Source organism: Salvelinus alpinus, chromosome 12, assembly GCF_045679555.1.
Source record: "Salvelinus alpinus chromosome 12, SLU_Salpinus.1, whole genome shotgun sequence".
In the NCBI taxonomy this organism is placed as follows: domain Eukaryota; kingdom Metazoa; phylum Chordata; class Actinopteri; order Salmoniformes; family Salmonidae; genus Salvelinus; species Salvelinus alpinus.
In genome coordinates, this window is record NC_092097.1 from 47,558,283 (window position 1) to 47,584,008 (window position 25,726).

Here is a 25,726-nt window from a genome sequence, read left to right on the forward strand (position 1 = left end):
ACAAGAGAGATCAGACATCACTACAGAAAACAGACATTATGGACATCAAACACAGGAGGACACAACGAGGCATGCAATGTAGTTGTAACCTCACGCTCTAATCGAGTGCTGTACCCAGGGATCTAAAAGTGTGGCAAAAGACCTGTTTCTTAGAGAGAGACTAAGAGCAAGAGAGAAGGAGAGAGGGAGGGTATCTTGCCTGGACTGGAGGTTTTTGATGCGGGCCAGCATGTCCAAGTGGCCGGCTGAATACTGCTCTATGACGTCCATCACGTCGTACGGCCGCAGGCTCTCTTTGAACTTCCTCTTGGAGACCATGAACCTCATAATGCTGAGGAAGAGAGAGATCTTTCAGATATGAACACAACCTCAAGGGGACATTTCATAGATGTATGATCATTCTACTAGGGTTGGGGGGAATTATGTGGGGCATGAGACATCTTAATTAACTTTATACATGTCTGTATAACAGCGTAAACCGATTTTCCCAAATTTAGTATTCTAGCGCTGGTCTGGAAAATAATACAGATAAAATGAGAGATTGAGATTGGGACCTGACTAGGATTGTAAAATTACACTAATGTCTGTAACTTTCCCCCAAACTCCCAGAAATCCCAGTTGAAAGATTCCCAGAAATCCCAGTTGAAAGATTCCAAGAAATCCCAGTTGAAATATTCCCAGATTCAGGAGTGAATAAACTGGAAATAAGGACCTGGGAATTTTGGAAAAGTTAGACATTTTGCAACACTAGAACTGAGCCAGACCCACTCTGAAAGACAACACTTGTCTTGGCTTACCAAATGGCCCTGATGGAGACCTTGAGTCCGGGAGTTAAGTCCGGAGGGACAAACTCACAGTGGCAGCTCTTATTGTCGTCCGCTATGTCCTCACCAGGGAGGCTGGCTTCTACGAAACACAACAAGCACATGACAGCTCCGGTGTTAGCGTGTTCCTGTGGGATGGAAACGCTGAGCTGTCATCTGCACTCTCATTCCATATTTTAGGATGTCAGTCTGCATGGAACCAAGCGAAGGCAAGGCACGGCCATTAACTTGCACAGCCCAGGGTTACAGTGGGGGATTGGGAGCCGGGTCGAATCGAGGGCAGGTTAATGGCAGTGTCGGTTCATCTCATTGGCCAATGCAGGATAAGGTAAAGGAAAAGGGGGTGGGGGGACATAGTGTTACCAGTTAGAGGTTAAGGGGTTAATCTTACTACTGTGGCCCAAAAATATAAATGTGTGGCGTGCCGTGCCGAAGCCAGTGTGCTCATGTCTGAAGCTACGCTAGCAGCTAGCATCCTCAGCAGGACAGGCCTCTGCAGTGGACCACAGCCTAGTCAATCAGCAGTTTGAGACAGTCAAGTTCTAGGTGTACAGATGTAGGATCACTTTTGTTGCTGAGAATTTTCCTGCACAGCAGGAAATGCACACTTGTAATATATTTGAGGTTTAAAAAGGCTTTGAAAGTTTGTAATTTCCACTTTAAAATGTCTCTAACGAAAATGTATCAACCCCTACAAAAAATGTCCATGAATTATAATTCCATTTCCTGTTGCTGCAGGATTATTTTCCCTGCCGTTGCAATCTGCCTCAAATGAAGATCTCACACCTGTAGGTCTATACAGAGAAAGTCGTTTAAGGTGTTTCAATCTGCAGAATGTGATTTGACAGAAGGGGGGACTATGTATCTACAGTACAAAACATGGATGCTCAATAAGCAGTTATATACAAGCTATAGCAGGACAGCTAACTCTGTGATCAAATGATCTTGCTATATCTTGAACTAAACTAAAAGTGAAAACAGTGCGACAGTATAACATTGTAAACCGTCCGTACTGTATATCATTCATTATATTTAGCATAGAATATTTCTGATACTCCTTTTCTGTATCAAACTTTTTTATGTGCGGCTGAGTCACTACACTTACTGGTCTTTTGACTTGAAGTCGGAGGCAGAGGAGTGTGGATCTTTGCTTGTGCAGTCACACATTTCACTTTCAATTATTGTAATGGATTGTTTTTCTATTTTGGGGCTCTGAAAGGTCAGACTCAAGTTGGCAATTTGCCAAGGTTCAGACTGCACTTGTGAAAGGGCTGAGAAAATCGCTCCCTCTATAATTCATTGTTGGTGCTGTATTTGAGAGAGTATACAATAGATTTCTCTCTTTTTAAGACCATAATGGTTTTATGGTGTGTCAGTGGCTTTGTTATTCTTCGGAAAGTATTCAGACCCCTTGACTTTTTTCACATTTTGTTTAAGTTACAGCTTTTATTCTAAAATTGATTAAATCCTCAGCAATCTACATTTCAATACCCCATAATGACAAAGCGAAAACTGTTTTTTAGAAATTTTAGCAAATGTATAAAAATTTCAAAACAGAAATACCTTTTTCACATAACCATCCACACCCTTTACTATGAGACTCAAAATTGACCTCAGGTGCATCCTGTTTCCATTGATCATCCTTGACATTTTTCTACAACTTGATTGGAGTCCACTTGTGGTAAATCCAATTGATTGGACATGATTTGGAACGGCACACACCTGTCTATAAGGTCCCACAGTTGACAGTGCATGTCAGAGTAAAAACCAAGCCATGAGGTCGAAGGAATTGTCCATAGTTCTCCGAGACAGGATTGTGTCGAGGCACAGATCTGGGGAAAGGTACCAAAAAATGTCTGAAGCATTGAAGAACACAGTGGCCTCCATCATTCCTAAATGTAAGAAGTTTGGAACCACCAAGACTCTTCCTAGAGCCGGCCGCCTGGCCAAACTAAGCAATCGGGGGAGAAGTGCTTTGGTCAGGGAGGTGAACAAGAACTAATTGGTCACTCTGACAAAGCTCTAGAGTTCCTCTGTGGAGATGGGAGAACCTTCCAGAAGGACAACCATCTCTGCATCACTCCACCAATCAGGCCTTTATGGTAGTGGCTAGACGAAAGCCACTCCTCAGTAAAAGGCACATGACAGCCCGCTTGGGTTTTGCCAAAAGGCATCTAAAGACTCTGACTATGAGTAACAAGATTCTCTGGTCTGACGAAACCAAGATTGAACTCTTTGGCCTGAATGCCAAGCGTCACGTCTAAAGGAAACCTGGCACCATCCCTACGGTGAAGCATGGTGGTGGCAGCATCATGCTGTGGGGATGTTTTTCAGTTGTAGGGACTGGGAGACTAGTCAGGATCGAGGGAGAGATGAGCTGGGCAAAGTACAGAGAGATCCTTGCTGAAAACCTGCTCAGGACCTCTGACTGGGGCGAAGGTTCACCTTGCAACAGGACAACAACCCTAAGCACACAGCCAAGACAATGCAGGAGTGGCTTCGGGACAAGTCTCTGAATGTCTTTGAGTGGCCCAGCTAGAGCCCGGACGGGAACCCGATCTTACATCTCTGGAGAGACCTGATAATAGCTGTGCAGCAACGCTCCCCATCCAACCTGATAGAGCTTGAGAGGATCTGCAGAGAAGAATGGGAGAAACTCCCAAAATACAGGTGTGCCAAGCTTGTAGCATCATACCCAAGAAGACTCAATTCTGTAATCGCTGCTAAAGGTGCTTCAACAAGTACTGAGTAAAGGGTCTGAATACTTATGTAAATGTAATAATTCTGTTTTTTATTTTAATAAATTAGCAAAATTGTCTAAAAACCTGTTTCGCTTTGTCATTATGGGGTATTGTGCGTATTTTGATGATGAAAAATATGTGTGTATGTAATCAATTTTAGAATAAGGCTGTAACCTAACAAAATGTGGAAAAAGTCAATGGGTCTGAATACTTTCCAAAGGCACTGTATCTAGTATAATCAAGTACTATAAGTCTGTGTGAACTCAGAACTCAATAAATATAAAGCAGATATCTGTATTGAGAAAAAAAAGTGAGCTTGAACTTGCCTTATGAAGGTGTGAATATTTTTGGGTCACAGCATTGACCTATCCCAGTTTCACTCCAACAGCCCAAAACATTGTGCTCTTAACGCCAACCAAACAACAGATCCATGAAAATGCAACACATCTTCCCCAACATGGCTTCTATTTTAAGGGGAGGGAGGGGAACAAGTGTCACTGTTCTGTCGTGCTGTGTTTAAGGGCCCTTAGTAGGCGCCGAAGGCTGACTGACTCTGTGAGATTGGATGGTTTCCTTCATGCAGGTTAGAATGCAACAGCGGGAGCCATTTTGAGTTGAGTGCATGGCTTTGGGGCTGCTTGCTTCGAGTTGGAGTGGTCTATTATGGAAATGACGGGACCCGTCCACTACTGTGCTCATGGAATGGATCTAAGAGTTGGGCATGCATTCTATTGCTTCTATCATATCAACAGTAGGTTCTATTGGTTTTGATCTGGTGGACATCCCCCCCCTAGCAGACACGGGGGTTTCTTACTGATTAACCCCTCAATTGCTGCAAAGGAAGTGGAGAGGAGGAGGAAAAGACAATTCATTAAAGCTGGTTAAATAGTGTGTGTGTGGAGGGGGGGGGGAATGAACAAAAACAGGCTTATTAGGAAATGAAATAGAATATGATGATGTAAAAGAACCAGAGGGCAGTGGTGATATTCAGTTGTGTCAGTGGGTATATTGTCATGTATTACACAACCTCTCTGAAGGTACAATGCAGGTCTGTGAGGTTATTTCCAGATCTGTATTGTGAAGTGGAGGCGTGATAAAGTAAAAATGATGTGAATCCCTTAAATGTAGTTAGGTACAGTAATTAGTGGAATTGACTGAAGAGGAAAGGAGTGCAGCAACAAGAAGCCTGATTCCGCACTAGGACTGGGAGATTAGGAGATTAGACTGGATTATTTGGAAATAATTGAAATTGCAAATGCATGCTAGATATATGGTTGGTAAATATGGTTGGTACCTCCAAGCATGTGGATAATAAGAAGTTTTTACTCATAGTAACCTCTTAATTATTGTACATTGTTGCTGTATTGTACCTTCAGGAGAAGAAAATACAATTTTCACTCAAATCCAGTATCTAAATAGGAACTGATAAATATGGACGTAAATTCTTGTCATCAAGTAAACGAACCATTCTGGTTAGTGCATTCAAATAACTTTACATACGTTTTAGCTGTTCAACATTTACATTATTTATGCTTTAACATCAAGAAAAAATACTATTTCAGGATCATGAGATCGGCCTGATTAAATGATCAATTTTGGGAAACCAACAATTCAAATAAGGTGCTACTTTCATCATGTTGATTTCATCCAGTCAACAGTTCCCATATTGTGATGTCTTAATTAAGCAGTGGGCATAGACATTTACATAATTAGAAAAGAGAGGAACACTGCTTATCTACATAATATGGGGATATCAAGCATTCAAAAAATGTATACATTTCTGGGGGGGGTTTATCTCTGATCTGTCAAAATGATCATTTGACATCCATTGAACATTCAACATTATCCAACAACCAATCATTTAAAAAGAGGATTCAAAGAAAACATGCTTTTATGAATACTGAATATCTAAATAAAAATAATACAACGATTTTGGTACCAATTCCTACAAATAACCTCTTCATAACGCATTATAAGCACATCTATAGTGCCTATATTTCATAAGGGTTTAAAAATGCATTGTGAATAGGGTATTCATAGAAAGTGTTACCAAGATTGTCATACTAGTTGCATTCACTTATTGTACTGCAAAATTATAAAAAGGCATGTTATGATAAAATGGTAATTTGACAGTAAAAAACTCTGTCATGCAGCAAACAGTGACAATGCTGTGGAAATCTGCATTGTATGTACATTATAAGCTAGCTAGCAAACTCAATCAAAATGTCACTCTCTGAAAATCAGTTTAGGCTATGAGTACACATGAGCATGGCCCAACTGATACAGTAGCAGAATGAATCTAAAGCATCAATTCTGGAATTCTGCTATCTTTTTCAGCACTATACAAATTGGTATATATCTGTCTGATTTTGAGCTCATTCCATTGTTCACATGACAAGATGTGAGATATTGTACAATAGTCGAATGGTGCCAAATAAGTAGATGAATGTCTTCCCCCAAATGATGGATCATTCTAATGTCACGTACTTGAACATTTTATGTGCGTAGTGTTACAACCCTTCATAAGAAACATATTTTTTGTGATAAATTATTGGTATATATGATCAAAAATAAATACTTTATCTCAAAACTGCACTATTTAACATGTAAGAATGTAGGATCTCTGGTTTAAAAAAAGGGATGCAAAACTAAAAACTGGGCAGTGGAAATCAGTAAATGCAGCATCATAGTGCCTTCATAAGGCTGTCATAGGAACGGCATAGGGCTGCCATAGGAACGGCATAAGGCTGCCATAGGAACGGCATAGGGCTGCCATAGGAACGGTATATGGCTGCCATAGGAACGGTATAGGGCTGCCATAGCAACGGCATAGGGCTGTCATAGGAACGGCATAGGGCTGTCATAGGAACGGTATAGGCCTGCCATAGGAACGGTATAGGGCTGCCATAGCAACGGCATAGGGCTGTCATAGGAACGGCATAGGGCTGTCATAGGAACGGTATAGGCCTGCCATAGGAACGGTATAGGGCTGCCATAGGAACGGCATAGGGCTGCCATAGGAACAGTATATGGCTGCCATAGGAACGGTATATGGCTGCCATAGGAACGGTATATGGCTGCCATAGGAACGGCATAAGGCTGCCATAGGAACGGCATAAGGCTGCCATAGGAACGGCATAAGGCTGCCATAGGAACGGCATAAGGCTGCCATAGGAACGGCATAGGGTTGCCATAGGAACGGCATAGGGCTGCCATAGGAACGGCATAGGGCTGCCATATGAATGGCATAAGGCCTGCTACACTATACCGTGACATGCAAGCCACGTGGCATTATGAAGTGGGGAAATTTACAATCAGATTTAAATGTCGTACAGTTCTTGCTTTGTAACAGTGTTATGTCACTTTGTGTAACCATAGTGACATATCATGACAGGTTTTATGTCATCATTTTATATCACTATGATTTATGTCATGATCCTGCTATAGAGGCATTATGTCAAGTATTCTTTTTTGTTAGCCTGGGAATCCAAAGTGAAATATGGGAATCCAAACTGAAGAGCTCTGTTTTCCCAGGCTAATAATTTGCATGACATAACAGACATATCAACAGACGTCGGTAACAGTCATCATCATAAACTGACGTAGATTGTTATAGCGTGTTACTGGGTTTAATATGATCTCTTAAGCATGCTATTAATTGATTGCTGCAATTGAGACCAATAATTTGGCCCCAGTTATCATCTAACGGCACGAGACTGAAATCAATGAGAGACTGATATGCACACTGATATGCACACTCATTTTACTGATATGCACACTGATATGCACACTCATTTTACTGATATGCACACTGATATGCACACTCATTTTACTGATATGCACACTGATATGCACACTCATTTTACTGATATGCACACTGATATGCACACTCATTTTACTGATATGCACACTGATATGCACACTCATTTTACTGATATGCACACTGATATGCACACTCATTTTACTGATATGCACACTGATATGCACACTCATTTTACTCCATTGAATTACTTTAGTAAATAGTTTTAACCAAAATGTATATAAAATGTATATTAAATATTGTCTGATTTTGACAGATTTTGATCTGGTTGATCACTAGAACTGATGTGTGAAATCAGATTTGGACTGACTTCATGTCAAAATCATCTTAAAGTTACTTTATTAAGCTACACAATCAATTTGACACCTTGGGATGATTTGGACAAGAAACTCGAGCAGGCATCTCATTAGTATTCAAAGTATATGTTTTTATGATGTTTAATGATGAAAACAAAAGTCAATCAAACAGAAAACATGAAGGTGATGCCATTGCCAGCAAAAATAAATCCATGTTATCTTACACTATACAGCATGTTTACCTCTTTACAGCTATTTACAAAATGGAACAATTCAAAATATTTTTTTTGCAAAGATGAAGGGCTGGTTTCTCAGACACAGATTAAGCCTTGTTCTGGATTTTAAAACACTTTCAATTTATATTTTCCATTGAGCATGCTTTTTTGTCCAGGACTAGGCTTCTGTGTCTGGGGAACCAGCCCAAAAGGCATACCAAACCAAAAACTAAACATGATTGCATATCAGTACATTAGGCAATGAGTCCCTCTATATTTGCTTATCAGCATGTTGATCATGGGTGGTGCAACAACCCTCTCCATTTGCCTGACCTGGGGAGCTCTTCTGTCTGAATTCTTCATCCTGCATCTCAATCAGCACTTTAGCACAGCGTCAAACAGAGAAACGAAAAGGAATCGATGAGGATTGCGTATTGCCAATCACGCATCAAATGCATATTTTCTGTCAAGGTACAGAGAAAACACCATCAAGAGCAACAACTGCATCAGTACAGACACACTACACAGACAGGATATGTTTAACATAAATACCTCATGTAGCTCAAACATCAAACATATGCTGTCAAGTTCATGGTAAATATCTACGATTAATTAGGAGTATCACTTAAATACCACCTAAATATCACCTAAATACTATTTAGAGGTGGTCACTATACCAATACTATATATTGAGTGTACAAAACATTAAGAACACCTGCTCTTTCCATGACATAGACTGACCATATGAATCCATGTGAAAACTATGATCACTTGTTAAATCCACTTCAATCAGTGTAGATGAAGGGAAGGAGACAGGTTAAAGAACGATTTTTAAGCCTTGAGACAATTGAGACATGGATTGTGTATCTGTACCATTTAGAGGGTGAATGGGTAAGACAAAATATTTAAGTGCCTTTGAACGCGGTATGGGTTGTAGGTGCCAGGTGCACCGGTTTGAGTGTATCAAGAACTGCAACGTTGATGGGTCTTTCATCTATCCAACTTGACACAACTGTGGAAAGCATTGGAGTCAACATGGGCCTGCGTCCCTGTGGATGCTTTCGACACCTTGTAGATTCCATGCCCCGACGAATTGAGGCTGTTCTGAGGGCGCAAAGAGGGTGCAACTCAATATTAGGAAGGTGTTTCTAATGTTTTGTACACTCAGTGTATATACTGCAAATAGGATCGTTATAAGACATGTTATGAACTCATGAGTTTGACAGGAAACTGTTTTATAGAGCTATATCGAGGAAAGTGGTTTTAACGCTGTCATTATCAGTTCAGATGTCTGTTATAACTTGCCATAGAGTCATGGAGCTAACGAAACCCTTATGTTAGCATTGAGTAGCATTATCACAATTGCTGTAACTGTGATGTCCCCTAACTTTATATATATCAACTACATCAGCAGACAATAATCACCACACTGTGCCTTTCTCTAATTGTACTGTCCGAAGTTGGTTTCAAATGAACCAAACAGCAAGGAAACATAGATTCTACAGACAATAGAGAGCAAAGTATCACACCTGTAAAAAGAGGCTCAATAGATACAGTACATAAAATAACAGTAATACTCGTACCATCTGAACGCTCACATCACAACAAACCCATTTCCAAGATGGCCGGCTCGGATGACAATGCAACACTAAAGCAATGAAGAATAACACATCATTCAAAAGCTAAACTGAATTCAACAGATCAAGTACCTCAGAAACACATTGTGTAAAGACAGTAAGATACTCCTACCTTCTGAATTGTGGCGCGAGGCGGCTCCCTTGATGCGGAAGGCCTGACGCGCCCGGCTGCGTTCCCCGAAGCTCCAGCTCTTGGGCACTTTGCTAGGGCTGTCTTCGTTGCTGTTGTCCCCACTAGGGGACCGGCGGATGGGTTGGCCCTGACCTTGGCCCCCCTGACCCTGGCCCTGGCTGCCTTGTCCACTGGGGCCCTGGGGGGAACCTTTCCCTTTGGTTCCTGAACTCCGGGGACTGGAGAACACACGCTCCTTCAGGCTGACCTTCTGACTGGAAGGGGTCAGAGGGTCAAGAGATGTTGAAAGGAGTTATGTCCTATGATTACAACTTGAGCAGTACGAGTCTGTGTTTTTCTGTGTAGTCATGCAAATCCTCATTTATCTAATTTACATATATGCAGTTATGGTAAGCAGATACTATTGATGTCACAGTTGTAAGTGGTTAACTACTTGTTTACGATGTTTTGGTATTGCATCCAAGTGAATGTTGTCAGAGGAGTATCATCATTAGGCAGTAAATAATCAGTCAAACAACATTTTTCAATAACACTCCACATTTTATTGAGCTTGTCTAAAACACTAACACAAACACATAATCCTGTCTTTTTCTCATACATGAGCTTAACATATCTGTGGCCATATGACTGAATCACCTGAGTAAGCACGTGCACGACCTATGAACACGGTCACGTGCACTACCTATGAGCACGTGCACTACCTATGAGAATGGACACATGCACGACCTATGAGCATGTGCACTATCTATGAGAATGGTCATGTGCACTACCTATGAGCACATGCAGTACCTATGAGAATGGTCACGTGCACTACCTATGAGCATGGTCACGTGCACGACCTATGAGTACGTGCACTACCTATGAGAATGGTCACGTGTACTACCTATAAGCACATGCACTACCTATGAGCATGGTTACGTGCACTACCTATGAGTACGTGCACTACCTATGAGCATGGTCACGTGCACTACCTATGAACACATGCACTACCTATGAGTATGTGCACTACCTATGAGTACGTGCACTACCTATGAGCATGGTCACGTGCACTACCTATGAACACATGCACTACCGATGAGTATGTGCACTACCTATGAGAATGGTCACGTGCACTACCTATGAGCATGGTCACGTGCACTACCTATGAGTACGTGCACTACCTATGAGCATGGTCACGTGCACTACCTATGAGCACATGCACTACCTATGAGCACGTGCACTACCTATGAACATGGCCAGGCGTCCATCAGAGGACAGTGTCAGGGCACATAAATAATGTTCTCATTGATGTGGATCATTAGTTAGTAATTAGACGGGTGAATATGAGTGTCAGTAGGTTGGCCTCTGTGTTGTTGTCTGTGACCTTGTTGCATCCCAAATGGCACCCTATTCCCTATGCAGTACACTTTTAAGTAGTGCAACATAGGGAATAGGGTGCTATTTGGGATGCATTCCATGTATAGAAAGCAGTTGGTCACCTTGGTGGTAATAAGACATGGGCTGGTACTATCAACGTTGGGGACTGTTTTGAACAGTCTGCCGGTTTAGTGTCCACTTTGGAACCAACCGGAAATTTGGGTTGCAGATTTATTTGACATCGTTGTGAAATAATGTTTTGAAACTGACCTTGGGGAGGACTCCGGTTGGGAGTCCTTTCTGTTAGGTCAGGAAACACAAAGTCTCACACACACACACACACACACACACACACACACACACACACACACACACACACACACACACACACACACACACACACACACACACACACACACACACACACACACACACACACACACACACACAATTGTCAGTAGTCTGTCAATCTCAAGCAAAACTCGTATAGCATTGATGCTATATTTTCCATAATGTTTCATATTATTATAAAGACATATTGCATCTTAGCAGGTGATGAATTCATATTGTTATAAAGACATACTGCATCTTAGGAGGTAATGAATTCATATTGTTTCTGACCTGAATGACAGTCCCGACTTGCTCTTCAGGTTTCTCAGGAGATCCAGTTGATTCAGCGGCGGAATCAGTCTACTTAAAAAAACAAGACTTGTCGTGTTACAGGGAAGCAAAAAAAGCGTACCACAGCTTCACTTCATAGATTGCAGTCAACATGGGCCAGCATACATGTGGAACACTTTCCACACCTTGTAGAGTCCCATGCCCTGACGAATTTAGGCTAATCTGGGGGCAAAATAGGGGTGCAATTCAATATTAGGAAGGTGTTCCTAATGTTTCATACACTCAGTATATATGATTCAGGATGCAATCAGTGCCATCTATGGGTAGTAGGCTATATATTTCCTTCTTTATTTTGTGTGCCTCCCTCTCCTTACCAAAAGCTTGAATTCTGGGGGGGTGCTTCCAATTTCCTTGTAACCAGAACTAAGATGGCATTTTCATTTCATAGTTCGAATGCAAATAAGAGAATATGTGACACAATATAAAAAAACTGCAATAACAATAACTATCCAATTCAGTAATCTTCCAACGTTTTATAGTAGATGCTTGTCTTCCGTAATGTTCTGTTCAATTATAATTCACTGTTGACCTACGGCCTTTGCATCCAATTTGACCCCTCAACTATCAAAGACCCCTCAACTATCAAAGTAGGCTGTTGTTCCATATGAGACATCACACAGCACACTTTAATTAATCTAAGACTTGCCGTATCCAATGGAAACCTTTTCTGCAGATGAAGTAAAAACAATAAAAAAACAGTCTCTTGGCCCTGAGCCCACTATGCGACAACCAGATATGGCCCTCCCCTGGCCATCCCCGTTTGCATTTATCCCTTCCTCTATCAATCAATACTCAATCTCAAGTCAGACATCTAGACATCTAAGAGGTATACTACAAATCAGGATCAATGAGTTAGCCAGCTAACTTTGATAAACAACAAAAAATAGCTACAGATTTTCAGGTTCATTAAGAAAGCTAAACTAGGGCCTCCCGGGTGGCGCAGTGGTTTAAGGCACTGCATCGCAATGCCTGGGTTCGAGACTCTGGGTTCGAGCCCAGGCTCTATCGCAGCCGGCCGCGACCGGGAGGCCCATGGGGCGGTGCACAATTGGCCTAGCGTCGTTAGGGAGGGTTTGGCCAGCAGGTATATCCTTATCTCATCGTGCACTAGTGACTCCTGTGGCGGGCCGGGCACAGTGCACACTGACCAGGTCGCTAGGTGTACAGTGTTTCCTCCGACACATTGGTGCGGCTGGCTTCTGGGTTGGATGCGCGCTGTGTTAAGATGCAGTGCGGCTTGGTTGGGTTGTGTTTCCGAGGATGCATAGCTCTCGACCTTCGCCTCTCCCAAGTCCGTGTGGGAGTTGTAGCGATGAGACAAGACAGTAACGACTAACAATTGGATACCACGAAATTGGGAGAAAAAGGGGGTAGAAAGAAGAAAAAAAAGAAAGCTAAACTAATGTTTTTTTGATTGTTGACTCAATTAGACCATGCCCATTTTTTTTTTCAACAAAAAAAAGTAATGTTATTTGACAATATTTTGACAAGTTAGCTGGCTAACTCATTGATCCTGCTTTGTAGTATACCCGTCTGGCCTGGTAAATTCACATAAATAATAACTCAACACAAACAGTATGCTTAGGCACGCAATGTCACCAAATTGTTACAAACCAACAGAAATTGTGAACCATATCTCATCCAACTTGAACTTGAAACTTGTCACCCGATGTGTGTGTGTGTGTCTCTGTGTGTGTAGGTGTTATCGGACATTGAGTAGGTGGTGAGAAGAAAGGGAATATAATTTCACTGGCATGGTGTGGTGCGCTCCATAAAGTAAAGGTCTAGGTGTCATTTTTCCTCTCCGACATCAAAGCAGGAAAGGCCAGGCATCAATCAAACCTTTTAGGTGGACATCAAACAGCTTGCATTGCCAGACCCTGACGACAGGAGAGAAATAATGATGGTAAAACCTGCTATAGCACCCAGCTAATACTGAGCAATATGTTGGAGTCCAAGAGGGAACTGATACCAGTTATACCCCGACATGGGATTGGAGCTATGGTTTCACATATTCCAAAGATGTCCGTCCAAATCTGCTAAAGTAGGTAAAATTTGCATCTCATAAATTATACATTTTCATAATTTGCATAAAGACTAGAACGAAAAGAAAGTATGCAACAGTAAAATGTAGTAATGTTTTTGATTATTGAGGATAAAACAGATTCATAATTAGTCTCAGATGGTTGGTGTTGATGTTTTCTGGGTCGTATTTTTGCAATAAAAACAAGAGTTTCAGATAGTTCAGATAAACCGAAACAGGGAGAGACTGCATGAATCTGTTCGGTTCCTAGTGAGTACCCTAGTACTACAGCCAAGCAGGACTTTGGAAAACCACACCGTATAGAGGCGTACATAAAAAGCCATATCTGTAGCCATGAAATGCTTTGAAAGGCTGGTCATGGCTCACATCAACACCATCATCACAGAAACTCTAGACCCACTCCAATTTGCATACCACCCCAACATATCCACAGAAGATGCAGTCTCTATTGCACTCCACACTGCCCTTTCCCAACTGGACAGAAGGAGCACCTATGTGAGAGTGCTGTTCATTGACTACAGCTCAGAGTTCAACACCATGGTGCCCACAAAGCTAATCAATGAGCTAGGGACCCTGGGACTGAACACCTCCCTCTGCAACTGGATCCTGGACTTCCTGACGGGCCGCCCCCAGGTGGTAAGGGTAGGTAACAACACATCCGCCACGCTGATCCTCAACACAGAGGCCCCTCAAGGGTGTGTGCTCGGCCCCCTCCTGTACTCCCTGTTCATTCATGACTGCACGGCCAGGCAAGACTCCAACACGATCATTAAATTTGCCGATGACACAACAGTGGTAGGCCTGAACACCGACAACAACGAGACAGCCTATAGGGAGGAGGTCAGAGACCTGGCCATGTGGTGCCAGAATAACAACCTATCCCTCAATGTGATCAAGATAAAGGAGATGATTGTGGACTACAGGAAAAAGAGGACCGAGCATGCCGAGCACGCAGGTTGAGAGCTTCAAGTTCCTTGGTGTCCACATCATCAACAAACTAGCATGGTCCAAGCACACCATGTCAGTCGTGAAGCGGGCACGACAAAACCTATTCATTCTCAGGAGACTGTAAAGATTTGGCATGGGTCCTCAGATCCTCAAAAGGTTCTACAGCTGCACCATAGAGAGCATCCTGACTGGTTGCATCACTGCCTGGTATGGCAACTGCTCGGCCTCCGACTGCAAGGCAGTACAAAGGGTAGTGCGAAAGGCCCAGTACATCACTGGGGCCAAGCTTCCTGCCATCCAGGACCTCTATAACAGGCGGTGTCAAATGAAGGCCCTGAAAATTGTCAAAGACTCCAGCCACCCCAGTCATAGATTGTTCTCTCTGCTACCACACGGGAAGTGGTAGCGGAGCGCCAAGTCTAGGTCCAAGAGGCTTCTAAACATCTTCTACCCTCAAGCCATAAGACTCCTGAACATCTAGTGAAATGGCCACCCAGACTATTCACATTGCCCCTCCCTTCTTCACACCACTGCCACTCTCTGTTGTCATCTATGCATAGTCACTTTAATTAACTCTACCTACATGTACATTCTACCTCAACTAACCGGTGCCCCCGCACACTGACTCTGTACCAGCACCCCCCTGTATACATGTTTTACTGCTCCTCTTTAATTACTTGTTACTTTTATCTCCTATTCTTATCTGTATTTTTTGAAACTGCACTGTCGGTTAGGGGCTCGTAAGTAAGCATTTCACTGTAAGGTCTACCTGTTGTATTAGGCGCATGTGACTAATAACATTTGATTGATTTGATGTTTGCTAATGACATCAGCATTATGCAATCCAACTGTCTGTCAACACATGATCTCGTGGGGTGAAGTGAGCTTGTGAACAGTTTTTCCTCCCTAAGCAAACACAAAGACTAGACTACATTAAACCTTCACAGATCTCCTTCAGACCTACATCATACATTTCTATAATAACTATACCATCCTTTTTAAATTAATCCACGTGGTAAAATGTAATGTCCTCTGTGTTTCCGTTGTTAGAGCACAGCGCCACGACACGAACAGCACTCGCTGTTGTTAGCCACTTAGGATAAAAAAGTATATGGCTTTTATTATTATAATGAAGTAAATGTCTATTGGCTTAGACTAAGAATCCGTCGGGCCCTTAGCCTCTATCAGGTAACTGCCAAAGTAAAGGAAACACTTGAGTAAATGAAGGATAGAAAGTACATTGAAACCAGGTGCTTCCACACAGGTGTGGTTCCTGAGTTAATTAAGCAATTAAAAAATATTATTTTGGTTACCATGGCTAGAAGAAGAAATCTCAGTGACTTAAAAAAAAAATCACCTTTATTTAACAAGGTAGGCCAGTTGAGAACAAGTTCTCATTTACAACTGTGACCTGGCCAACACATGCTGTATATAGATTTTTTCTACTGTATTATTGATTGTATGTTTGTTTATTCCATGTGTAACTCTGTGTTGTTGTAGGTGTCGAACTACTTTGCTTTATCTTGGCCAGGTCGCAGTTGCAAATGAGAACTTGTTCTCAACTAGCCTACCTGGTTAAATACAGGTGAACTTTAAAAAATGTTATTAAAAATTCAATAGCCACGCATGCTACCATTTATCCATCGCTCATTGAATAGCCAACCATGGTTGAAAGTAAATAGACTGGTAGCCTTGATAGTCTGTGACAGTCTGGATAGGCTACAGTATTGCTGTGCGATTGAAGCGAGACATCATGGCCTAGCCTATTTCATCTCAGAGCCTGTACCAAAGCATGAGATAGAAACATAATCATCTTTTGCATAGAAGTGTGGGCTATAGCATTTACTTTTAAATTGTTTGAAAGGACAATCAATCTTTCAGAATGCGCAGCCAGTGTTTGTCACTCGCTAGGCGGCACGCATTTGTAATTTGAAAAAGGCCCTGTAACATTCTCCTACACCTCTCCAAATTTTCCAACATCTCCAAATCATACAGCAAATGATAGCGTTTTTGTTACCATAAAAGGTGAATGGGGGATGTTTTCCAGGTGGGTTTGTAGCAGGTGGGTTTGTAGCCACAAATATAGTATGTATCTAGTTTATCAGTGCAAACATGCGTAGATGTTGCGTGCGACAGTTTGATAAATGCCAAGAAGTTGTGGCACACGCAAATCCTAGAATCTCCATGTATGTCAGAATTTAGTAAGAAATGTACACTTGTAGAGTTTATACCAAGGTGCATTGAAGATGTTCGTGGTGGCCCAACGTTGTATTAAGACAATTCATGTTGGCGTTTATTTTATTTCGGCAGTTAGATCCTGATTAGACATCTTCATTAACCTTCAGATTGTTATTACTATAACTAAACATCTATTGGCTTGGACCAATAACAATCAATCAGGCCCGTAGCCTCTACATAGATACTGATTGGACATCTCCATTAACCTTCAGACTGAGGGGAAAGGAATGTGCAAAGGTCAGAGTGGTGGATAGATGGAGGCAGCGATGGCTGGATCCGTCTCAGCTGAAACCGGAGAGGAGCAGACGGGGACAATTTAAATCTAGGCGCTGATTTACTATATAATCAATACCTGTACATCGGTGAGGATACGGTGCGTTCGTAATAATCCCACGTCGACTCCAGGTCTGGCCGGGTGAGATTAGTGGCGTAGAAACGCCACGCGGCCTAAATAGAGAGAGAGAGAGAGAGAGAGAGAGAGAGAGAGAGAGAGAGAGAGAGAGAGAGAGAGAGAGAGAGAGAGAGAGATTAAATAAAGGAGAGAGCAGGATGAATAATAAATGGTGAGAGAGAGAAATAGAGAGAAAGAAAAAATAGAAATAGAGAGAGAAAGAGAGGTGCATGGTTTTAAAAGGAAGGTGAATACAGCGTTTCCTTTATGTTTTCATACAAATCTTTGTGTGTAGACTATATGTATTTCAAACAGTCAAGCAGGTATGAACAGCAAGCAGGGAATTACTAAGTGAGCCCTATTACTCATGTCTTGGCAGAGGCAACTCACCCTCCGATATCTATCACTGTGTGTGTACCGTCTAAGCTGTCTTTCTCTGGCCTGTGTGTGGGTGCTTTCACATCATTGTCTGATTGGGCTACTGGAGTGTTTGGAGTTTTCACATCATTATCTGATTGGGCTACTGGAGTGTTTGGGACCAGGGAAACCAAACGAATACTGGCCAAAATTCATTCTAGTAGTTGACTGAGAAGTGGGTTCAGGATCCAGAACTAGAGTACCAGGTATTGTGACATGGAACGTTTTGCCTCATATAAACACGCTAGCATGGTGGCGTCATGTAGAATGTTTGTCTTGGAAAGAGTACCCTGAAACTGTTCATTTCCATTCTTGTGGAAGCAAGACTGTTTTGTGAAATTACCAGAAATGGTCTATGGAACCCCACCAGGACACCAGATCACCAGGATACCATATCACCAGGACACCATATAACCAGGACACCAGATCACCAGGATACCATATCACCAGGATACCATATCACCAGGATACCATATCACCAGGACACCAGATCACCAGGACACCAGATCACCAGGATACCATATCACCAGGACACCAGATCACCAGGATACCATATCACCAGGATACCATATCACCAGGATACCATATCACCAGGACACCAGATCACCAGGATACCATATCACCAGGACACCAGATCACCAGGATACCATATCACCAGGACACCAGATCACCAGGATACCATATCACCAGGACACCAGATCACCAGGATACCATATCACCAGATCACCAGGATACCAGATCACCAGGATACCATATCACCAGGATACCATATCACCAGGACACCAGATCACCAGGATACCATATCACCAGGACACCAGATCACCAGGATACCATATCACCAGGACACCAGATCACCAGGATACCATATCACCAGGACACCAGATCACCAGGATACCATATCACCAGATCACCAGGATACCATATCACCAGGACACCAGATCACCAGGATACCAGATCACCAGGATACCAGATCACCAGGATACCATATCACCAGGACACCAGATCACCAGGATACCATATCACCAGGATACCATATCACCAGGATACCATATCACCAGGACACCATATCACCAGGATTTGAGTGAAAACGCTCTAAATGTTGTTTTTTAGAGTGAGTAAGCTCCTGGTTTATTTACCTGAATAAGTCCTGCCGCAGGATTCCGCCTCTTCTCAAAGTGTTTTTGTCGATGTTGCTCCTGGACCTTCAAGGCGAAGCCGGAGCCCAAGATACCCTTAGAGATACAGACAAGCTGTTAGTCACAACAACAAGCCTCTGGAAAACATGATCAATTCACAGTTACATAATGAACTCTTACTTCAGAGTAACACTTGACTATCAAATTGCAGATGCTTCGGGGCACTCATTTTCTGAGGTTCTTCAGTAGCCCTCCATTTCCTTGCATTAAGTGCACATTAATAAGTCACTTCAGTCATTTTTTGGGATAAAAGCATCTTACTGCTGGAAGTGCAAAGAAAGATACTCCAATCAAGGTGAAGGTTGCGGCGAGAAGACGTCCGTTCCACGTTATGGGAAACTTGTCTCCGTACCCAATGGTAGTCAGGGTGATCTGAGAAGGCAATTGGCAGACATCTTGAATTACATATTTTTTCCATCTCACACGAAGCTGTTACATGTAACAAGACAATCATTCTCCGAGGTTGTTATTCAGATGGTCTCTCATGAAGGGTGACATAAGAAGATACGACCGGTCATTCTAAGTCCCAAGGTTGAATTACATTCATCTCTTCTTTCTTTAGATTCTCAGTTAACACAAGTACTGGGTGTTTTATAAGGACCTATATAAATTATCCTATAAAGAAATGCTGGGTGTTTTATAAGGACCTATAGAAATGATCCTATTAAGAAATGCTGGGTGTTTTGTGGTGACTGAAATGTTGCTGGCTATTTCATGGGGACGTCCAAAAATTATGTTTTAAACAAGTGCTGGGAGTTTTGTTGGGACCTTCCAAACATAGCGTATTTGTAACCGCTGAGTGTTTTGTGGCGACATACATTCTCCTATCAGTAACCGCTAAGTGTTTTGTGGGGACATACATTCTCCTATCAGCAACCGCTGAGTGTTTTGTGGGGACAGACATTCTCCTATCAGTAACCGCTGAGTGTTTTGTGGGGACATACATTCTCCTATCAGTAACCGCTGAGTGTTTTGTGGGGACAGACATTCTCCTATCAGCAACCGCTGAGTGTTTTGTGGGGACATACATTCTCCTATCAGTAACCGCTAAGTGTTTTGTGGGGACAGACATTCTCCTATCAGTAACCGCTGAGTGTTTTGTGGGGACATACATTCTCCTATCAGCAACCGCTGAGTGTTTTGTGGGGACATACATTCTCCTATCAGTAACCGCTGAGTGTTTTGTGGGGACAGACATTCTCCTATCAGTAACCGCTGAGTGTTTTGTGGGGACATACATTCTCCTATCAGTAACCGCTGAGTGTTTTGTGGGGACATACATTCTCCTATCAGCAACCGCTGAGTGTTTTGTGGGGACATACATTCTCCTATCAGTAACCGCTGAGTGTTTTGTGGGGACATACATTCTCCTATCAGTAACCGCTGAGTGTTTTGTGGGGACATACATTCTCCTATCAGCAACCGCTGAGTGTTTTGTGGGGACATACATTCTCCTATCAGCAACCGCTGAGTGTTTTGTGGGGACATACATTCTCCTATCAGTAACCGCTGAGTGTTTTGTGGGGACATACATTCTCCTATCAGCAACCGCTAAGTGTTTTGTGGGGACATACATTCTCCTATCAGTAACCGCTGAGTGTTTTGTGGGGACATACATTCGCCTATCAGCAACCGCTGAGTGTTTTGTGGGGACATACATTCTCCTATCAGTAACCGCTGAGTGTTTTGTGGGGACATACATTCTCCTATCAGTAACCGCTGAGTGTTTTGTGGGGACATACATTCTCCTATCAGCAACCGCTAAGTGTTTTGTGGGGACATACATTCTCCTATCAGTAACCGCTGAGTGTTTTGTGGGGACATACATTCTCCTATCAGTAACCGCTGAGTGTTTTGTGGGGACAGACATTCTCCTATCAGTAACCGCTGAGTGTTTTGTGGGGACATACATTCTCCTATCAGCAACCGCTGAGTGTTTTGTGGGGACAGACATTCTCCTATCAGTAACCGCTGAGTGTTTTGTGGGGACATACATTCTCCTATCAGTAACCCGCCGAGTGTTTTGTGGGGACATACAGCAACCGCTGGGTGTTTTGTGGGGACAGACATTCTCCTATTAGCAACGGCTGGGTAGGGTTTGGAAGGACATGTGGAACCAGACTGAGTGACTTACCAGGCCCCACCACAGTGCGTCTGCGTAGGTCTCAAACTGGTCGTTGTCCTCCTTTTCTGCCAGGTAGACCAGGAAAGACGCCAGGATGAGGCAGAGGAAGCCGATGTACCACGCCGTTATCAGCTCCTGAAAAAAGTAAAATATCAAAGTGTCAGAAAGAAATGAAAACAATGCAGCTACTGCATATTGATTTCAAGATCAGAGTATCGAAGCAAATTTACCTTTGAGAGGAAACTTGCTTTTTTAAATGAATAGATGCCAGCTATTTGCATATGCATTTTATGACCAGAGTACAAATAAAAAAGTATTGCATTTTTTTTTTTAACCTTTATTTAACTAGGCAAGTCCGTTAAGAACAAATTCTTATTTTACAATGACGGCCTACCGGTGATCAGTGGGTTAACTACCTTGTTCAGGGGCAGAATGACAGAGTTTTACCTTGTCAGCTCGAGGATTCAATCCAGCAACCTTTTGGTGACTGGCTCAACGCTCTAACCACTAGGCTACCTGCCACCCCAAAATTGGGCTCTCTAATGGGCAGATGCAAAAAGTATGAAACTAGAGGAGGTGAGTATGGTTACCAGTGTTAGGGAGTAGTGATCTACATATAATTCAACTAGTCATTTAAATACATTTTGCAGTAGCATGGTGGTAGTTGAACTAAATTCAAATCTTGGTAGTGTTTTGGTAGTTACTTACTTTATCATGAAGTGGTGTACTACTGGAACTATACACTACTTTTGTTTACAAAAAATTAAATATGGTTAGGCAATAATTGCCTGTTTCAGCATCAGACCGGCCCAATTCTCACTTGAAACTTAGTTTTTCTGTTTAATAGGTTAAATGACACATTATGTTAACATCTGACTCCAGATCTGTTCTTGTAATTTGTAGCCTATGACATTTCAGATTTAGATATGATAATTCTTCACCAAGTAGTTTGGATGTAGTGAACTACTTTTCCAAAGTAACTTTAGGTAACTCAACTATTACTGAACAAAAATATAAAAGCAACATGTCAATGATTTTACAGAGTTACAGTTCATTTAAGGAAATCAGTCAATTTAAATTAATTAATTAAGCCCTAATCTATTGATTTCACATTACTGGGCAGCGACGCCATGGGTGGGCCTGGGAGGGCATAGTCCCACCTATTGGGGAGCCACTTTTTCACCACAAAAGGGCTATATTACAGACAGAAATATTCCGGATGGCTGGTCTCAGATGATCCCGCAGGTGAAGAAGCTGAATGTGAAGGTCCTGGGCTGGCATGGTTACACATGGTCTGCAGTTGTGAGTCCGATTGGACGTACTGCCAAATGCATATGATCTACCATACAGTGCCTTCTGAAAGGATTCAGACCCCTTGACTTGTTCCACATTTTGTGAGGTTGCAGCCTTATTCTAAAATTGATTAAATCGTTTTTTTTCTTCATCAATCTACACACAATACCACATAATGACTAAGTGAAAACAGGTTTTTAGAAATGTTTGCTAATTTATATTTAAAAAAAACTTAAATATCACATTTACATAAGTATTCAGGCCCTTTACTCAGTACTTTGTTGAAGCACCTTTGGCAGCGATTACAGCCTCGAGTCTTCTTGGGTATGACGCTACAAGCTCCCATTCTTCTCTGCAGATCCTCTCAAGCTCTGTCAGGTTGGACAGGGAGCGTTGCTGCACAGATATTTTCAGGTCTCAACAGAGATGTTAGATGGGGTTGAAGTCCTGTTGGAAGGTGAACCTTCATCCCAGTCAGAGGTCCTGTGCGCTCTGGTGCAGGTTTTCATCAAGGATCTCTCAGTTCTTTGCTCGGTTCATCTTTGCCTCAATCCTGACTAGTCTCCCAGTCTCTGCCACTGAAAAACATCCCCACAGCATGATGCTGCCACCACCATGCTTCCCTGTACGCTTGGCATTCCGGCCAAAGGGTTCGATCTTGGTTTCATCGTAACAGGGAATCTTGTTTCTCATGATCTGAGAGTCTTTAGGTGCCTTTTGGCAAACTCCAAGTGGACTGTCGTGTGCCTTTTACTGAGGAGTGGCTTCCGTCTGGTCACTCTACCATAAAGGCCTGAATGGTGGAGTGCTGCAGAGATGGTTGTCCTTCTGGAAGGTTTTCCTATCTCTACACAGGAACTCTAGAGTTCTGTTAGAGTGACCATTGGGTTCTTGGTCACATCCCTGACCAAGGCCCTTCTCCCCCGATTGCTCAGTTTGGCCGGGCAGCCAGTTCTAGGAAGTCTTGGTATTTCCAAACTTCTTCCATTCAAGAATGATGGAGGCCACTGTGTTCTTGGGGACCTTCAATGCTGCAGACATTTTTTGGTACCCTTCCCCAGATCTGTGCCTCGCCACAATCCTGTCTCGGAGCTCTGTTTTCACTTTGTCATTATGGGGTATTGTGTGTAGATATTTATTTATTTAATCCATTTTAGAAGAAGGCTGTAATATAACTAAATGTGGAAAAAGGAAAGGGTTCTGAATACTTTCCGAAGGCACTGTATGCATTTAGTGTAAACAGAGCACCAGCACATTTTTACATTTACATTTGACATTTTAGTCATTTAACAGACACTCTTATCCAGAGCAACTTACTATGACTAAGATTTTATTTAATTTTTTATTGAACCTTTATTTAACTAGGCAAGTCAGTGAAGAACAAATTCTTATTCACAATGACGGCCTACCAAAAGGCATTTCCTGCGGGGACGGGGGCCTGGGATTTAAAAAATATAATAAAAATACCATTTAAATATAGCACAAAAAGATGGTGGTTGTCCCACCTAGATATCTTAAGATGAATGCACTGACTGCAAGTCAAATGTCCCTAAATAAAGTCGCGTTCAGCAAAGTCAGTCAAGTGGAGTTAGAACCTCTTGCCTCAAAGAATTCTGTTCAATCCCAAGGCTCTGTTAAATATCAACATGCAGGAGAAAAACACTTCCTTTATCAGTGTTAATATATTGCAACACGACAAGGCTGCACATCTATCTAGCTGTTCCATCTCACAGGCAGGCAGAAGACAGGTAACGGTGTTTGCGAGCCAAATCCAATAAGAGTCGATAGTCCATGGCCGCTTTGGCCTCTGCACTGTCAGACTCAGGACCTGATCCATTTTGCCCTGACATACTTCTCTACCAGGAGACCTCATTAGACACTCCACCGCCCTCTGCTCTTCCTCTCCCTGGCTCTCTATGGGGACTGTGTTGCTATGCATCACTGGGTGACACTTAAGGAGCCACTCTGGGAACCACTGGGAGACACTCTTATTCCCCATTGAGAGTGCTCCATTTATCAGACCAAATGTGTGTTCCAAATGGAACCCTATTTCCTATATAGTGCACTACTTTTGACCAGCGCTCTATGGGCCCTGGTCAAAAGTAGTGCATTACATAGAGCATAGGGTGCCATTTGGGACGCAGACCAAGCTTCAGGAGCCTTTGATAAATTGGAGGGTACATCTAGTTAGTTAAAGTGGGTACGAGATCGGTCACAGCACGCCCTGTGGAGAGCTTGATGATGAGTTGTTTTCTGTACTGTGGGTGTATTAGATCAATCTGAGAGCTGTAATGTAACGTCCCCAGAAGTTGTTATTCAGCAGATGGTTGTTTATTAAGTCGCCTGTCAATCAATCTGGTTAGAGGGTGGGGACAGTGTTAATGTCATAAGGCTGGCTGTGTGATCAATGAACTTAGATCGATACATTTGACATGTGGTATCAGTTGACTTGACTTGTCTGTGGAGCTCAAATCTAGATATTGGATTTATAGAAACATGCTGCAATGCGGGCAAGGAGCCAGATTGGGGTGGCGAGGTACAAGCATCAGATCAATCAATCACACACTCCATCCAGCCCTGGTCTTTGATTACCTTGCTGTGAGCGTAGACGACAGATCCCAGGAGTTTCCAGGTGCCTCCACGGCGGTCCATCCGGATCATGCGCAGGATCTGCAGGAACCTCAAACTCCGGATGGCCGACGTAGCAAAGACGTTCCCCTGGGTTCCCGCCGCCAGCACAGATATGGATGCAATCAGCACCATGACGTCTGGGAAAGACGGACATTTATCAGAAATTTTCAAAATCATTCAAAAAGTATATAGTATTTAATTCCACACATTTATTTATTTTTGTTCACGTACTGGATGTATATTTGTACGCGATATGTTTAAAAATATATATATCACAGGACATAAAAAATAATCAACATTAAGATTATATAAACTACATGGACAATAAATGGACTACAGAGTTGAATTCAGAATTCAGTTGTGAGGAAATCAAGGATCTCTATCTTCAAGAGAGACAGTTGAATACACAACCTGACCCCATGTTCCCCTGAAAACATCACTTCTCTACAGTTTATTGCGGGGTTCCCCAACTGGGGAATTTGGTAGTCATTTTGGTAATTACCAGAAAATATATGGCAATCTATCATAACTTTGGTAACTTATACTTGAGTAACAATTTTTTATTTCTTTATATAAAGTATAAAAAAATGTATATCTGTGTCCATGAGTTTCTAGTAGATAGAACATATGGTCTAATTAAAGAAAAATCATCTAATCAACAATGGTATTATTTTCAATTCAGTTAAATAAAGGTTAAATAAAAAAGACTCTGCAACTCTTCCAACTATTGACTTTTTTCA

The 25,726-nt window shown here is 42.3% G+C and overlaps 1 protein-coding gene across 7 annotated transcripts in view; it reads right to left on the reverse strand.

Moving 5' to 3' along the window:
• Nucleotides 1-25,726, reverse strand: part of LOC139536278 (potassium voltage-gated channel subfamily KQT member 2-like) — an 80,350-nt gene that overhangs the window by 27,958 nt on the left and 26,666 nt on the right. For 2 of the 7 annotated variants that reach the window (XM_071336655.1, XM_071336661.1), the window contains exons 4-14: nt 24,948-25,123; nt 21,072-21,197; nt 19,199-19,309; nt 18,878-18,973; nt 17,286-17,380; nt 11,644-11,715; nt 11,293-11,322; nt 9,646-9,920; nt 8,230-8,277; nt 798-906; nt 200-331 (exon numbers count right to left, since the gene is read on the reverse strand). In XM_071336655.1, the coding sequence (XP_071192756.1) occupies nt 200-331; nt 798-906; nt 8,230-8,277; nt 9,646-9,920; nt 11,293-11,322; nt 11,644-11,715; nt 17,286-17,380; nt 18,878-18,973; nt 19,199-19,309; nt 21,072-21,197; nt 24,948-25,123 (1,270 nt within the window). Of the gene's footprint in view, nt 1-199; nt 332-797; nt 907-6,429; nt 8,278-9,645; nt 9,921-11,292; nt 11,323-11,643; nt 11,716-17,285; nt 17,381-18,877; nt 18,974-19,198; nt 19,310-21,071; nt 21,198-24,947; nt 25,124-25,726 lie in introns of those variants that run through there. The other 5 variants (XM_071336658.1, XM_071336662.1, XM_071336656.1 and 2 more) reach the window with 4 other exon arrangements.